Raw genomic sequence first — 17,538 nt, 5'->3', positions numbered from 1 at the left:
GTTCCTGTGCTATCTGTCTCACAACTGATCTTTAGAAAAGAGGGTACAGAAGAAAAACATCAAGCCAATGGCTCTTTCTAGTCATGGTGTAAAAGAAAGTGATAGCTGGCATATAAAATTGAAAGAAACTGAACCAACTTCTTTCACAGATAGGTAAAAAAGGGAGTAATATAAATTACAGACTTTCAGTGTTAAATGGGACCCTAGAGATAATTTTGTCCAAGCTTTTCATTTTACCTATGAGAAAATTAAGAAACTAGGGCAGAGCAAAGCAAAGTAACTTAACCACTTTAGTGAACAGTGCTTTACTAAGACTCAACAGAGATCTCCTAATGATAAATGACTAAGGGTACCAAAAATTATGAAATATTTTCAAGAAAAAAATAGTTAAAAGATAAGCCATTAATATATGGTTCATATCTGAACTACTCACAAAATCAATCTTCCTGTGATCACTCATCCATTTATCAAATATTGTTGAGTAATTAATATGATCTGTACATAGTGTTTAACTTTTTTATAGACTCCAGACAATACAGAGATGAATTCCTATCAATCTCTTCAAGATACAGTTCTAAATCAACATTTCTGTGATTCTTTGTCTGGTTTCACTTGGCAGCATTTATGATTCTCTACTGTGTCTGTCTATGCAAGTGTCACCACCCATTTACACACAAAAACCCCTAGTCACATTCTTTAGGAACAGGAGGCTAGATTAGTTTAAAAATTCTTTCAATACCTAGCTCTGTGCCTGGAACACAGCAGACATGAAGCAAAAGTTTGTTACAAGAACAAATGAATAAATGAAGGATCAGAGGAATGTACAAATAAATGAGAATGATCAGTCAGTGACAGGAGTATAGTTTACAGTATCTTACTGCATTTAAAAATTTTAAATGGTTGACTATATGCATATAACTGATATTTCTGATCCCATATAACTCATATTTAATAACAAATATGAAACCAGTACAGGAATCTGACTGCAATGTATATAATGTATTTCAATACTGTCAAGAAACCAAGAAAAAGGAGTAGAAAAAAAACCAGTAAGTGATTAAAGTAAAAAGTGAATTAGATGAAGAGAATGTTCTTTTTTAAAGAAAGAAATGCTGGTAAGATATTGAGATCTGTAATAATTTGAGATTAACTAACTCCACCTCAGTCTTTGAAGAAACACAGCATAAATATGCAATTAGTCAGAATTTCTATCTAAAAGAAAAACAAATTCACAGCTCAGTACCTACTTAAGAGTAAGATGGAAATCTAGGACAATCAAATATGGGAATAATGATTTATTACACTATTCAAATCTATTATACTGGTAGTGTTCAGGCTCAACACGATCATTTCACATTTCTGTAACTCTTTATAGCATAACCTTAGACATTTATTAGCTTATATGATTTTCATACCAACTTAGTGAGGTATGTTGTGCAGATAATATTTCCAATATACAGTTGAAGAAACTAAAGCAATGATAGAGTAAGTGACTTGCCAAAAATTACACTGCCATTAAGATGCAGAACTAATTGTAGAACTTAGGTCTAGGGACTCTGACTCGTGGCTTGCAGAGGTTCTCAAATTTGAGCATGTCTCAGAATCCTGTTAAAACAACTTTTTAAATAAAAAATGGGGTAGTCTCCAGAATTTCCGATTCAGTAGTTCTACGGTAGGTTGTGAGAATGTGTATCTCTAACAAGTTGCCAAGGGAAGGTGATGCTACTGATCCAGAGAGGGACCTCACTGTGAAAACTGGTAAGCTATACCATGCTCCCTCTCCACTGAAGTAAGCTGAATTACAATGCAGTATTCAGAAAGCCTGAATTATCTGATGTTTCTTTCTTATATAAATTTAATATAACTAAACTATTTGACAGATGGAAGTGGATTCTTTTAGATGTCACAATAACTTGTCATAAACCAGAAAATACTTAACAAAGGCAAACATCTGGCTGTGAACAGAAAACATCTGATTTACTCTAAGTAACCAGTTATTCTAAACTAAATGACTGAAGTTCTCCCCAAACCAGCACTTACTAACCCAGTGTGTCCTTTTTAGTTTTTTCTCCTAATGTATTCATGTCCTCAGACCAGCCTCAATTATGTGTGATAAGTTGTTTAACAATAAAGACACACACACCCCAAAATCTGAAATGTTACAATACTTACATTTTCTGTAGTTCCAGTAATTACATGGAGCCCATCATATGTTGATTTAATATACATACCCTAGAAAAAAGACAGCATCAGAAAAAGAAGTGAAGTGACTGGAATATTGGAACATTCATGTATATTATAACCGCACTTAGAAAAAAAAAACTTATCCTATCAAAATTGCTACATGCTCCATGAATCCCTATTCAATAATGATGTCTTTAAACTAGTAAAAAATTCCTGACTGAACGTTCTGGTTTCTAAAGTTTGCCTGAAAAAGTCTGTATTCAGTTTAATCAAATAACTACTTGATAAGTAAATTTCCTATGAAACTTATAAAATGCAGCATGGTAATTCAATATCCTGAATAAAGAACGCACTTCACTCCCCCAATGATTCTTACTATTTGTTCTGTAGCAAAACAAAAGTTATAATGGGAAATTCAAGTACTGGTTATTAGCTTATTGTACTTGAAACACATTACACAATAAAAAGTAGGTTTCTACAGGGCAACTTCAACTAACTAGAGACAGAAAAGTAATAGAATACTCTTAATGTAAACTTTTTTTCTCCAGCTCTTTTGTGGTTTCCTGTATTTCCTGCCTTTATTTTTATTGATGAAATTTAACAATTATATCCAAACACTTCTATATCAATAATTAAGAGGTAATGTGTGGCAAGTCTTCTTCCTAATAAAGAGGGTGAGATTTAATTTTCCATTAAAATTTTTTTTAATGTTTATTTATATTTGAGACAGAGAGAGACAGAGCATGAGCTGGGGAGGAACAGAGAGAAAGGGAGGCACAAAATCTGAGTTGTCAGCACAGAGCCCGATGGCCCAATGTGGGGCTTGAACTCATGAACGACGAGATCAAGAGCCGAAGTCGGACGCTTTAAGCGAATGAGCCACCAAGGCAATCTTCCATTTTCCATTTAAATGAGGCCATTTTAGGGGTGCTTGGGTAGCTCAATTAGTTAAGTGTCAAACTCTTGATTTTGGCTTGGGTCATGGCCTTACAGTTGGTAGGATAGAGCCCCATGTGGAGCCTGCTTGGAATTCTCTCCTCTCTCTCTGCCCTTCCCCTCACTTGCACACACTCTCTCTCACCTTCTCTCTCTCAAAAAAAAATTGAAAATTAAATGCTCTATTACAGTTTAAAGATTATCTAGGTATCCTGAAACTGTATAAACCATAAGAGCAAATAAAAACTTTAAATTATGGATAGTGATAGAACTTGAAGGGAAAAATATCACAAGAAAATATTCACATTATAAATAGGGGCGCCCGGGTGGCTCAGTCAGTTAAATGCCCACCTCTTGGTTTTGGCTCAGGTCATGATCGTGGGTTTGTGGGTTTAAGCCCTACCTATGTCCAGCTCCGTGCTGATGGTGCAGAGCCTGCTTGGGATTCTCTCCCTTTCTCTCTCTCTCTCTCTGCTCCTCCCCTGCTCTCCCTCTCAAAAGAAATAAACTTAAAATTAAATATTAAAATATTTTTATTTAAGCAAATAAAAAGGATAATCAGTGAATGCCTTTTATCCTCTCTAAGGAAGATTCTGTTACTTTTCTCTTTGGGAAAATAATTACCTACAGTTTTACTTATACAAGTGCTTTGCATTTCAAAATATTGATTTCAAAAATTAAAAAAAAATATGAATTTTAATGAACTTGAAGTAAAAAATATAGTGGACAATAACCAACAATATCATTTCATAAAATCATTTATTTTAGGACTTATGTAGACAGCTACTATAATGTTAATTTCTCATACCTTTAGGTTAATTATATATTTAGATAACTGCATGTACATGTATTTCCATTGAAAATAAGTAAGAAATAAAAACAAGCAGAAAAGTTCATAGGATAGTACCATTGAAAACTGGATAGGTTTGGGGGTGCCTGGGTAGCTCAGTTGGTTAGGTGTCTGAGTCTTGATTTTGGCTCAGGTCATGATATCACAATTTGTGAGACTGAGCCCCATGTTGGGCTCTGCACTGACAGTGGGGAGCCTGTTTGAGATTCTCTCTCTCCCTCTCCCCCATGCTCGCTGTCTCTGTCTCTCTCTGTTTCTCTCTCTCTCTCAAAATAAATAATTAAACATTAAAAAAAACTGAGTAGGTTTGAATTTGGAAGTCATTTCAGTGATGTCTTCTGTCTAAAATGTTGAGGGGCACCTAGATGGCTCAGTCAGTAAGTTATGTATCCAACTTCAGCCCAGGTCATGATCTCGTGGTTTGGGAGTTTGAGCCCCTCATCTATGCTGACAGCTCAGAGCCTGGAGCCTGCTTCGGATTCTGTGTCTCCCTCTCTCTCTGCCCCTCCTCTGCTCGCAGTTTGTCTCTCTCTCTCTCAAAAAGAAATAAACATTAAAAAATAAATAATAGGGGCACCTGGGTGGCTCAGTTTTTTAAGTTTTTGACTTTTTCTCTGTTCATGATCTCACAGTCTGTGGGTTCAAGCCCCGCATGGGGCTCTGTGCTGGCAGCTCAGAGCCTGGAGCCTGCTTCAGATTCTGTATCTCCCTCTTTCTCTGCCCCTCCTCTGCTCATACTCTGTCTCTCTCTCCTAAAAATGAATACTAAACATTTACAAAAAAATAATAAAATGTTGGTATCTGTTCCAAAAATGGCTGAGCCTGGATCACTAATGTGAAACAAAATGAATATAATTTAAAAGGTATATATTTATCTACGAAATCTAGTTTCTTAAATGAAAGTTCATTACTTCATCTAAAATAAATAACTAACCTCAACAGAAGTGCATATAGAAATTAATTAAGAAATTGGCTAGTAGTTGCTGCCTATGACATATGGTAATATTCAACCTTACACTGGTGACAAGTGTATACCTTACTTACTTTTTAAGTTACTATTTATCTCATTATTTATGGGAAGGTAAATCTAATGGTGCTATTATAGAACTTAAAAGAGGACAAGATCCTTGCCATCATTTTTCTCTAGGAATTAACACATTTACATCAGATTAATAAAGGACCTAAAGTCTATATGTAAGCGCTAAGCACTAAAATTTGTTTTAGTTTTTTACATAGAAGGGTTATGAGGGAATAAAGTGGGAAAAGATAGTGAAGGAAACAATATATATTACTTGGACATACAATAGTCATCATTAATCATTCTCTATCACCATCATCGCGAATATCTACTTGTTAGCATGTGCCAGAGACTGTTTTAAGTGTTTTCTATTTCACGATAGTCTATGTGGTATAAACTATCATTATTTCTGTTTTAGAGATAAGGAAACTGAGGTACAGAGAAGCTATGGAGTCTGTCCAAGGTGGTGAAGCCACGTTTCAAGCCTAGGTAGTGTGACTCCAGATGACATTCTCAACCACTAGGCTCCTGATTTATTGATTTATTAACAGGATAGTTGTGCACCTTCACTTTTCTTATTATAACATATTCGGCAACTGTAGATATTAAAGTCAACATTAACTGTTTAACATGTATTCTAAAGATGTAAGACCTCTTCTTACACCTGTACTATGTGCAATGTGGTTATAAAGAGTAACTGGGTTTGATATTTTACAAACTTATTTTATTCATCTGTCTTTTCTGAAAATGGTAAGCAGAAGTTGACTATGTTTCTATACTTCTTTAAATATTGTATATTACTGATTATGAATTAAGGTGTCTGACAAGAGCTCTGAATAGTTTCATTAGTGGTTAGGTCATAGAGAAATCTAATATCCTAAGATAAATGTTTAGAAAAGGCAGTACAGTCATGGAGAAAATAAAAATTCATGGACATACTCTAGCTGTGCCTTTGGAAATAAAATTTTGTGCAATTATTATACAAACTAGGAACTTCAAAACTGGCAATAATAAGCTAATGAAGGTATCTTTTCTTAATAGGAGGAAGAGCCCATCACTATTTATATATAACTAAATGGTATATGATCATATTAAAGTTAATTTTTTCAGCAGGATAAAAATATATATATATTTTTCATTTTAAATTATTTTTTAATGTTTATTTTTGAGAGAGAGAGAGAATGCACATAGAGGACAGGCCGAGAGAAATGGGGATAGAGGATCTGAAGCAGGCTCCATGCTGACAGCTGAGAGCCAAATGTGGAGCTCAAACTCATGAACTGTGAGATCATGACCTGAGCTGACGTTGGAAGCTTAATTGACTGAGCCACCCAAGTGCCCCCTAAAATATTTTTTAAATGCTTAAATAAAGAAGGAACTAGCTATGTATACAGAGTTTAATTTTAGCAACTTTATAGAAGTAATAGGACAGAAATAAGGCACAGTTTAAAACTGCCACAAAGAAGGAAGATATTGTTTTATGCAATATTTTCATTTCAAACCTTAATATGCCATTTGTTGTAATTGCTTTTAATAATCAAAACTACTTCATCATTTTTTTATTTCCCTTTGGTAGTATTAATGAGAAAAATGGCCAAAAAAGCCAGGTGCCCAAAGAAAGTAAAAGAAGCAAGTTGCTTGGATGAGTTTCAAATTAATCATCTTCCAAATAATGAAGAGTCCACAGAAATACATCTGATCACTTGTTCACCTCTTAGAAAGGGTGAAACAGCAGGAGGACATGTAATCCAAATGGCTCTATTTCTGGAAAAGAGACAAATCTGGTCTTTCATTTCATCAAAACCTTCATTCTTCCTTCTTTCTTCTCCTTCTTTTTAAAAAAACAACCAATTAATAAATTCTGGAGCTGACTTGAACAGTTCCCTCTCTCCTGCTTAGCTTGCCAAAGTGACATTTGCTTCACTCAGTCTCCAAATGTCAACCAGCGGGAGCCAAAGCAACCTCACAGTCAAGTCAATGGAGTAGGGCATATTTGAGGGTAATACAAGTGTCTAATAGCAAAAGGATACTCTGAGGCCAAGAGGTTTCCCCAAGGACGTCCCCCAAGCCCCTTCTTCTCTACTCAACTCATCTCTTGGTTCTGATCTAGTCTCAATATGTTCCAATAGCTCTCATTTTCTCTCCTTTAATTTTCTGCTAATCACTGTTGTTTATAAACATTTTAGAAGCTAGTTTCATGTTTAATCATAACTAAGTACGTTTCCTGTCACTCTGTATAATGCTTGGGACTCTCAAAACTAAGAAATCCTAGGGGATTTTATTAATTAGGTAGAAAGTTGATGAACAATTTATCCAGTTTATCAGTGGAAGAACCAAGCAGTTACCTTTTGCCTATGAAAGATGCTGTTTTGAAACTGCCAGAAAACCCTCTGCAGATTTTTTTTTAATGTTTTATTTATTTTTGAGAGAGAGAGAGAGAGAGAGAGAGCGAGCGAGCAAGCATGAGCAGGGGAGGGTCAGAGAGAGAGGGAAATACAGAATCTGAAATAGGCTCCAGGCTCTGAGCTAGCTGTCAGCACAGAGCCCGATGTGGGGCTCGAACCCACGAACCGTGAGATCATGACCTGAGCCAAAGTCAGACGCTTAACGGAATGGGCCACCCAGGCGCCCCTGCAGATGTTTTAAGCTAATTAAACTTCCTTAAATCTTGGTATTCTCCTGCCTCTTTCTATTTTCTTTCCTTTATTTACCATTTAGACATTTCTTATGGCTAAGCACCAGCTAGATGTTACCAAAATTCTTTTTTTTTTTTTTATTTTTTTAATTTTTATTTATTTCTAGGAGAGAGAGAGAGAGAGAGAGACAGCGTGAGCAGGGGAGGGTCAGAGAGAGAGGGAGTCACAGACTGAAACAGGCTCCAGGCTCTGAGCTGGCAGTCAGCACAGAGCCCGACGCGGGGCTCGAACCCACGAACCGCGAGATCATGACCTAAGTGAAAGTCGGACGCTTAACCGACTAAGCCACCCAGGTGCCCCCCAAAATTCTTAAATCTATTTATTTCAAATGTGACTGACTAAACTTGCTTAATGGTGAACGATTTTTTAAAAATTAATTAAAAAAAATTTTAATGTTTACTTATTTTTGAGTGAGAGAGACAGGGAGAGAACACGAGCAGGGGAGGGACAGAGAGAGAGGGAGACACAGAATTAAAGAGGGCTGGGCTCCAGGCTCTGAGCTGTCAGCACAGAATCCGACACTGGGCTCAAACCCATGACCGCAAGTTCATGACCAGAGCTGAAGTCAGACACCCAACCGACTGAGCCACCCGGGTACTTCAGTGAATGATTTTTAAAATGATACTTTGAATAAATCATATAAAATTTCTATATAGGCATCTCTTTAATACGAATCACAAGAAATAGTGTTTACCTAACTTTTTACTTATATTCACTATTTTGTGTTTTTCTTTTCCTCCTTTGGAAATATTTTCCCAGTGAAGTACTGTCAATTATTCTTTAATAATGATTTCTCTAGGTGGTTCTAGTTTTAAAGTCACCCTCCTAGGGGCAACTGGGTGGCTCAGTTAGTTAAACATCCAACTCTAACTCTTGATTTCAGCTCAGGTCATGATCTTAAGGTTTGTGTCTCCCTCTCCCTCTCTGTGTCCCTCCCCCACTGGTGCTCCTCTTGCCCTACCACCTGGCTCTCAAAATAAATAAATCCACTTTAAAAAAATAAAGTCACCCTCCTAAGTCTCTCACACTTCCCTTTAGCAATTCCAACTTTAAATGTGGGATAATAGAACAGGTTTTGTTAACACGTACTTCATTGAGATTCACCTGGACTTAAACCCTGCCTCTATTACCTATGCGATGCAGGGCAAATTGGTGAAGATCTGTGATTACATTTTCTCATTTGGAAAATAAAGTACCTACTCTACAGAGTTGTGAGAAAATACTTGGCAAATGGTAAGCACGCATGTCTTTTCTCTTCCAGCTCTTTCTCAGACTAACTGAATCTGGTTGTTAGCATTTTAAGTTTATGACTGTTCCAAAGAGCAGATCCGTATCTACCTCTTTCAAATTTAAAAAATAAAAGACTATATCTTTCATTAAAACAAATCAAGATTTTAGGGCACCTGGGGGACTCAGTAGGTTAAGCATTCAACTTTGGCTCAGGTCATGATCTCACAGTTAGTGAGTTTGAGCCCCACATTGGGCTCTGTGCTGACAGCTAAGACGCTGGAATCTGCTTCAGAGTCTGTGTCTCCCTCTCTCTCTAACCCTCCCCTGCTCTCTCGCTCTCTCAAGAATAAACATTAAAAATTAAAAAAAAAAAGATTTCATAACGTCCATTAATTAGCACTGTGTTGACTCACTTCACAAGGTTACTTTCCCCCATGATTTCAGTGGAAATTAGTGGGGAAAAAACATCAGGCTCTTTTCTCCAAATACTGTCCTTAGAACTGCAGGCTCATAGAGCTAGAGGAAGCTTTAATGATGATCTAGTCCACCCTCCCTTCCTTCCCCCAACATTCTATGCATGAAAATAGCAAGGCCAAGGAGGTTAAATTTACTTCTCTACCTCCTCAAGATCACACTCAGGGCTATATTTTATGTAAGTGATTTGTAACTAGGTGCCCTGATTCCTAGTCTAAAATAATATATACTAATTTCTAATTTCCCACTCCACAAATCATGCTGAGAGAGCTTCCTTTCTTCATACCTACTGAAAAATGAGGTGCCAGGGTGGCTTAGTTGGTTAAGCATCCAACTCTTGATTTTAGCTCAGGTCGTGATCTCACAGCTTGTGAGTTCGAGCCCTACATCGGGCTTTGTGCTGACAGTGCAGAGCCTGCTTGGAATTCTTTCTCTCTGCCCCTTCCCAGCTCTCTCTCTCTCATTCAAAATAAATAAATCAACTTAAATATAACTACTAAAAAGGGAAATATAGAAAGGAAAATTTTTAATACTATAGGTTGAAAGATGCTTTAAATGAAACTGGGCTGTGTAAAGATAGCCAAAAGGAACAGTAAGAATTTGAAATCATAAGTATTACTTCAAATAAGTTTATAAATATTAAAAATAAGCTCTTAAAAGTAATTAAATTAGATATTATACTAATAGGCTATGATGATGGTATACTTGCTGGCTTTATCTGATATACTGATTTCCATCTTCCTAGAAAAACACTGATAAAAGCTACAAAAGTATGAGAAACTATAGTTATCAAAAATTAATTTGCCAAATATCAGGAGAAAAGTGACTCTATCAAATAGATGGCTTCACAGTGAAAAAAATCACTGTTATGCATTAAAGAAAAGCCACATAAAAAGTTAAATTTGCTTTGAGATCTTTAAGAACATATTATTTGAATTATATTATTTCCAAGATTTCTATTTTCTAAAATATCAGTAATTATATCCTAGGAGAATTCATCTGCAGGGAGAAAGAGGAAACAGTGTAACACCAAGCTAATAATTTACAGTTGTGTAGTGGGTAAGACGTTCTCTAGCCAGTTTCTTATTTTTTGTCTCTCATTAATATTAATTTTATATGCTTTCTTTCTAGAGGCCTATTAAAGAAAAAGCTCTCTTTGGGTTACATTTAGAACCAATACTATTTTTAATCACATGAACAAAATATTGAAGATGATTATCTTTATTATTACATAATAAAAAATACATCTCTAGATGTCAGCCTAGTTTGGCAAAATCTACTTGCTTACTCACCCTTATAAGAAAGAATGGACGTGAGTTATAAAGAATATCAGGTTTGTTTAGCTTATAAAACCCAAGGGAAAAGAGTCCTATTAAAACCAGAACAAACCAAAGCAAAACAAACAAAACACCTATTTGCATGGGCAGGTAACACTGTGGTTCTTTGTATAAAACTCGTATACTTCCTTTAAACATAAGGAACTTTGGTAGGGGGTGAAAGAACATAATAAAAGCTAATTTATCACAGGAAAATTTAGAAATCACCATTTTAAATTCCTTTTCATTCTTATTTATCTTCATAAACTTATCACAACAAACTCCCAGTATTTTAATTTACCTCCAAAAAAAAAAACCCAAAATATTCAAAGTGTGTTAGAATTTATGGATTCCCATATTTGGAGGCTGCTTTGCCCATATCATTAGCTGTCCGGTGATGAATAGTGGCTTTGATAATGGTAGCTCTTACCAGCCCTTCACTTGGCTTGATGTTTGCCAGCTGAATCACTTCCAGGTGGGCAGACTGTGAAACCAGAGGATCTGATGACAGGGATATGATGTGGTCACAGACTCCAGAAAGAGTTTTACACTGAAAAAAAATTAGGATAAACACATGCTGTATGTAACATGTGAATCACTTATTGTTATTACTTTTTATAAGAAAAAATAAAAGAAACAGAAGCAGTTGACATTTTTTTCTATAAAATCTGCATAAAATAGGTATTCAATTGAATAAAACATAACAAACACACATTTATATTCTAAATTATGGATACAAGAACTAAAGATCAAAATACAAGAAAGTTATAGTTTTGTTTTGTTTCTATTGTTTGATTCATCAGACCTAAAATCGAATGATTGTTTCTAAACAATCTTAATAACCAGAGAACTTCTTGATAACAACCTTTGGATGTAACTGAACTCAATAATTCCAAAACCACCAATGATCATGATCAGAGAAGTTTAAAAACAATCCAGTAAATGACCAAGAAGATGAATGTTCAAGTCTGCTCAGTGAACTCCTCCTAATTTGTCTATACGTTACTGCTCAAGGTTACCTTTCTATAAATTGCCTATGTCCTCCAGGCAAAGTATGCCACTTCTTCAATACTGGTTTGTCAGCGTTCTATGAAGTCTAAAATTGTATAATTTCATTCTGAAGCCCTCTTGAGGCAGGAACCATGTCCTACTCATCTTTGACTTCTCTTTCTTACCTCCCTTACCCCCCAACACCATGTAGATAGATCTTAAAACATATAACATACTCAATAAATATGAGTTGAATAAACTGAAGAGCAAAGGAGGTTTAGCACTTAGTAGAGTGGCTTGACTGAGAACAGAAAGCTAATACTTTAGGTTAGGATAAATCTATTCAATGCTGCTATAGAACAGATTTAAATAAGTTAGAATTAGACATGGTAAAATCATGACAGTGGAATATAAGTGAATGATGCTTGGAGTATACTATCTTCAAATATGCTGGCCCTTAGATGCTTCAGACTCGCACTTACTGAGTGAGAGGTTTCAGGGCTTACTGAAACCAGGTGTCCATCATTTGGTTTATTATTATTATTATTTTTATTATATTATTTTGCCTTTATTGTAGGAAGAGCTATTATTTTGCAGCAATCAAGGTGTCATTTTCTGTCCATTTCCAACATATTTGTTCTGTGACCACTGCATTACTCACTTGTAAGGGAGACCGTTCCATCTGCCTGGTTAAGGTAATAATGACTCTCTTTTTATTTGCTGTATTCTGTGCATGGCCCATGGCTCTCAGTCTGTGCTGGGTTCAGCTTTCTCATACCAAACAAACTGCCAAACTAAATTTCCCTTGTAATTGCACTCCTTTTTGCATCTGCTTCTCAAGGCTGCACTTTTATTACAGCTAGCAGCCTTCAAAGCAAGACATGAGCCGGCAATACACCAATATCCATGGAAGGAACATGGGCTTGATATGAAGATAGATGTGGGCAGTCATCACACTGCCAGTTACTTGCTGTATAACTGTGAGAAAGTTATTTTATATCCTTGAGGCTCAATTTCTTCATGTAGAAAATGGGGTGATAAGAATTGCTGTATATGGCAAATCAGGTTAAGGTATAAAGAAAGAGCCTAATATGACTCCAATCCAAAAAAGACTAAATAAATGCTTATTTTTTCCCCTGTTGCTTTCTCTAACCTCAGAAGGCTTAATCTTTACTCATGGGATGAATTATCTCATTATTCTTCATTACATGGCCTTGTTGACCATTTTACAATGACCAGTGATCACACTGCATGGTCATGATGGGAGAGTTCACATCTCTTTACTTTCTCTGATGTTCACATCTCAATGCTCAGATAGAATAAAGGTATTTACCCTAAAAAGCTGCTAAGCATAGTGCCAAGAGGGAGACCACTTCTCAGAAATTGGGAATTCTACAGGCCTGACATGAGCATTTGACCTGTGCAATTACATAGGGGTCTGTACTTAGCTCTGCTGTTGAGGTCTTGGAATTCTCCATTGTTCTTGAACAAGGCACTTGATATTTTCATTTTGCGCTAGATCTCACATGTTTGTAGTACATCCTGGAAACTCAGTTGTGTGTGTGTGTGTGTGTATGTGTGTGTGTGTGTGTATTTTAATTCCTCTTGAAAATATTCATCAGCTGCCATGGGGGAAAGGACAGAATGACAGCACTTAACATATAAAAACTGACTGCAATTCAAACTGCTTATGTTTGAAAGGAAAGAAAACACTTTTGGGCAGATTTAAATCTTTTAGCTATTCCTTTCCTCCCATGTGTGGTTACATTTTCATTCTTATTTTTTCTTTATCTCAAGGGAGTGATAATATTGTTAATTCTTGAGCATTTCTAAATAGGATATTTGGATTACATGATAATCTAAAGAAGATATAATCTAAATCAGTACTAAATCAGGAAACTAAAAAGAAACTTTTGTAGTTTCTACAAATTGAATTATTTTACAAGTCCAATGCATAAATAAATAGGAAAGTAATGGACATACTTAAATGGCTCAACATGTGTGCATGACAACATTCAGGGCCTCATACAACACACTGGTAATGAGCAATAGCTCTCCAATTCAGGTACTGGAAGCACTTAGAAGTAGGGTAGAAGAAGGAAAGGCAGAAATACTAGACTGTAGACACGTTTACAAAAAAGAAAATACCAATTAAATCCACCGTATTAAGTTGCAAATCATTTTCTCAGATTCCTCTTCTTGAGTAATTTTGTTTGCCAAATACTTGCTATGTGCAAGGTCTGCTGGAATACAAAAGATGAGTAAAACACTGACTTTACCAGAAAAGCCATCAGGACTTAACAGATTAAAGATCTTGAAAAAAAAAAAAAAATAGAAAGACTTAGAAAAGAAACTCCACTAGAACCTTGCTGCCTGTTTTAGAGATAATGTACTAGAACCTTTATATTGTAGTATTTGGCACTTAACTTAATAAGCCAGTTAGAAGAGGTATAAAACGGCCAGGCTTTATATGCTAATTCTACACTCATTAGTGCATCATATATCAAGCCACGGCAGGAAACCACATTAAAAGTACTAGGCAAAGTTCCAGCGAAGTTATTTGACACATTCTTGTAAAAAGTAAATTTGCTCATTCAGTAAAATCATAAGGTATTATGTTGTTATCATTTTATTTTTGAGCTTCTATAAAATTATTTATTAAATTTTTTTTTGTGCTGGAAAAACATGTAGGTTTTATTTTCCTTTTGTGTTACAAATATAGGCACTTGATACTACTGAGTAAGTTGACTTGCACATACATTGTTTGGATATGAGGGTAGGGTAAAGAGCAAAGATGTTTGGTAAGACATTTGGTAAGATAATAAATTCAATTTGAGGTTTACTTTGGTATAAACTACTACTAAATCACCTACATAAAAATTTAGAAATATTTTTAGTGATTAACTTATCCAACAAGTTTTCCTACTGAATAAAATCCAAGTGGGTGAAGGAGAGGGGAAATGGGTGATGGGCATGGAGGAGGGCACTTGTTGGGATGAGCACTAGGTGTTATATGGAAACCAAACTGACAATAAACTATATTAAAAAAAGAATAAAAACCAAGTAGCTATCAGTTAGCTAATTAGCTAATTAGTTTATAAAGTGATCATCTTTTTATTTTTATGAAAACAATACTTGGTATTCTTTTCATAAATTTTGAATAATTGTGTTAAATGCCAATGGTAAGCAATCATCATTTTCATGTTTGTTGAGCAATTGCTCCTTGTTGAACCACAAACTTGGGATACAGAATTCAGAATAAAGGGCAAAGTACAAGAAGTTCTTTGTATGGATAATGCATTCATAGATTGTTGTTATCATTTTAAAACATAGCATTATATACTGCTACCTAATTTCTAGAAAAATAAAATTATAAGATAGCAAGAAAAATACATCTTCTATTATTATAAGTGGACATCAATATTATGGAGCACCTATAGCATATCTGGCACAATGCTAAGTAGATGACCTTTGAACTACATGGATTTGAACTGTGTGGGTCAACTTATACACAGAATTTTTATAGTACAGTCCTGTAAATGTATTCTTTCCTCCTTAGGATTTCCTTAATGACATATTCTTTTCTCACATATGAAATATATGTTAATCAACTATTTATCTTATAGGTAAGGCTTCTGGTCAACAGTAGGCTATTTAGTAGTTAAGGTTTTAGGGAGTCAAAAGTTATATGTGGATTAAAAAATTTTTAATGTCTATTTTATTTTTGAGAAAGAATGACAGAGCGTGAGCAGGGGAGGGGCAGAGAGAGGGAGACACGGAATCTGAAGCAAGCTACAGGCTATGAGCTGTTAGCACAGAGCCTGATGTGGGGCTCAAACCCACAGACCATAAGATCATGACCTGAGCTGAAGTTGGACGCTTAACCGACCGAGCCACCCAGGTGCCCCCTAAAAGTTACATGTGGATTTTTAACTGCATAGCAGTTTGGTGCATTGTTCAAGGGTCAATTATACTTCATATTCATTATCTCATTTATCCTTATAACAACTTCCTGAAGTAGATATTATACCAGCAGAGGAGAAAGCAAGGCTAAACATATCAAGGTGCAATGCCCTGGCAGAAAAGGACTTGAATTCTTAATCATTATGTGTACCATCTCTTATTTCAATCCCTACGTTGGAACTTGTTTTTGATCAATTTCTTTTTGTATTGCTTAAATCTTATGTCTGTATTAAATGGATGCTATACAGTACATTTAAACCACAGAGTATAATAAAATACAAGGCAATCCTGCAAACATTCTTGCAATTTAGAATGCCCTTTAGATAAAGGAGTAATAGATCTGAGAGTGTAAAAGACACAGCTCTCTGGGAAAATGAAAAGCCTTATCTGCAGAAGAACAACTCTATTCTAGTAAGAAGATGACTTGGTAACCACTTGTATTAAGGGGATTCTTCTGGTATTTCTGCAACATTCATACCAAAGAATTTTTAATTCTATTTCTCTTTAGTTCTAAAAACAGCAAGAAAATTTGAACCTAAAATTAAAGCCTAGTAAATAATATGCCTTTAATAAAGCTAAAAGGAAACATAAGATGGCAATGAGTATTATATCTGACCCTCTGGATTTTGTTATAACACATATATCTGGTTCACTCAAATCTAAAAGTTCAAAAGGAAAAAAACACCTGAGCACAGCAGGTTTTGTATAAAATTAATGGTTTTAATATAGTTGTAAAAGCAACATTTTAGTCACTGTGGAGATTAAAAAAACAGCACCCTTACATTAATATAGTAACTAATAATAACAGATATTATTTCATTACCACTGAATTTATCAAATAAATTTTAGATTAATATGTGAAATTTCACTAATTATATATTTTAAAGGGAACACAGAAAATACTCCAAGTACAAACAATAGTGAAAAGCTAAGATAAAGGAAAGAAGTCTTTCCTATGTTAGTTAGCATCAGAGCATACTCAGACATGATTGAGCTATTTAAAGTATTTTTATTTATGTTTTTCTAGATAAGTGAAGTACTGTGGTCGGTTATTCTGAGTGTAATAGAAGAAATAAATGGAACTACCTTTAGGTTAAAAAATCAGAAATTCATTTCAATTAAGAAAGAACTTCAGGCCCATAAGCTTAACAAGACATTTTCCCACCCACCCCTCCAAAAAAGATTTTACAAACGAACATCTCTACTTTATATATTTATATATTCACACTTTATATATACTTTATATATATATATATACACACACACACAAGAATATGAAACCAAGGTAAAATAAGGAAACAACAAACAGATGCATATGCATTTTAAGATGGCAACAACGATATAAAAGCTACGATATAAGAATAGCTTAAATGATTCAGGTTTACTATCAATAAAATGGAAAACTAACAAAAATTTTATTTATTATTTATTTATTATTATATTATTTATTTATAAAGTTTGTTTATTTTAAGACACAGAAGAACATGAGCAGGGGAAGAGCAGGGAGAGAGGGAAAAAAAGAATACCAAGCAAGCTCTGCACTGTCAGCACAGAACCCAACATGGGACTTGCTTTCAGGAACCATGAGATCATGAGCTGAGCTGAAATCAACAGTCAGATGCTTAACTGACTAAGCCACCCAGATGCCCCAACAAAAGTTTTATTTTGATAGTGTATACACACTAAAAGTTATTAATATAAATGATATTTCAATTAAAATAGTCTAGAGGACAAAGCATGTTTTTATTTTGTTTGGTTTATATATTAGTATAATTCAGTATTATAAATCATGTAATCCTGTGACATTTTAGGATGACATCAGCATTGTATTTTGTGAACAAGAGAGGTTTTGTTTTTACAAAACAGTATATATTTATTCTT

General features: G+C 34.9%; 1 protein-coding gene across 1 annotated transcript in view; it reads right to left on the bottom strand.

The window, feature by feature from the left end:
- CNKSR2 (connector enhancer of kinase suppressor of Ras 2) overlaps window positions 1-17,538 on the bottom strand; it is a gene marked incomplete at its 5' end in the record, with an annotated part of 194,760 nt that overhangs the window by 136,705 nt on the left and 40,517 nt on the right. Inside the window, 2 exons of the mRNA XM_039222554.1 lie at window positions 2,173-2,232; window positions 11,135-11,254. Of these exons, the coding sequence (XP_039078485.1) occupies window positions 2,173-2,232; window positions 11,135-11,254 (180 nt within the window). The remainder of the gene's footprint in view (window positions 1-2,172; window positions 2,233-11,134; window positions 11,255-17,538) is intronic.

Source organism: Hyaena hyaena, unplaced genomic scaffold (assembly GCF_003009895.1).
Source record: "Hyaena hyaena isolate Hyena2069 unplaced genomic scaffold, ASM300989v1 scaffold_1158, whole genome shotgun sequence".
Lineage (NCBI taxonomy): Eukaryota > Metazoa > Chordata > Mammalia > Carnivora > Hyaenidae > Hyaena > Hyaena hyaena.
The sequence above is the reverse complement of the archived record's forward strand: the minus strand, read 5'-3'. Positions and strand labels throughout refer to the sequence as shown.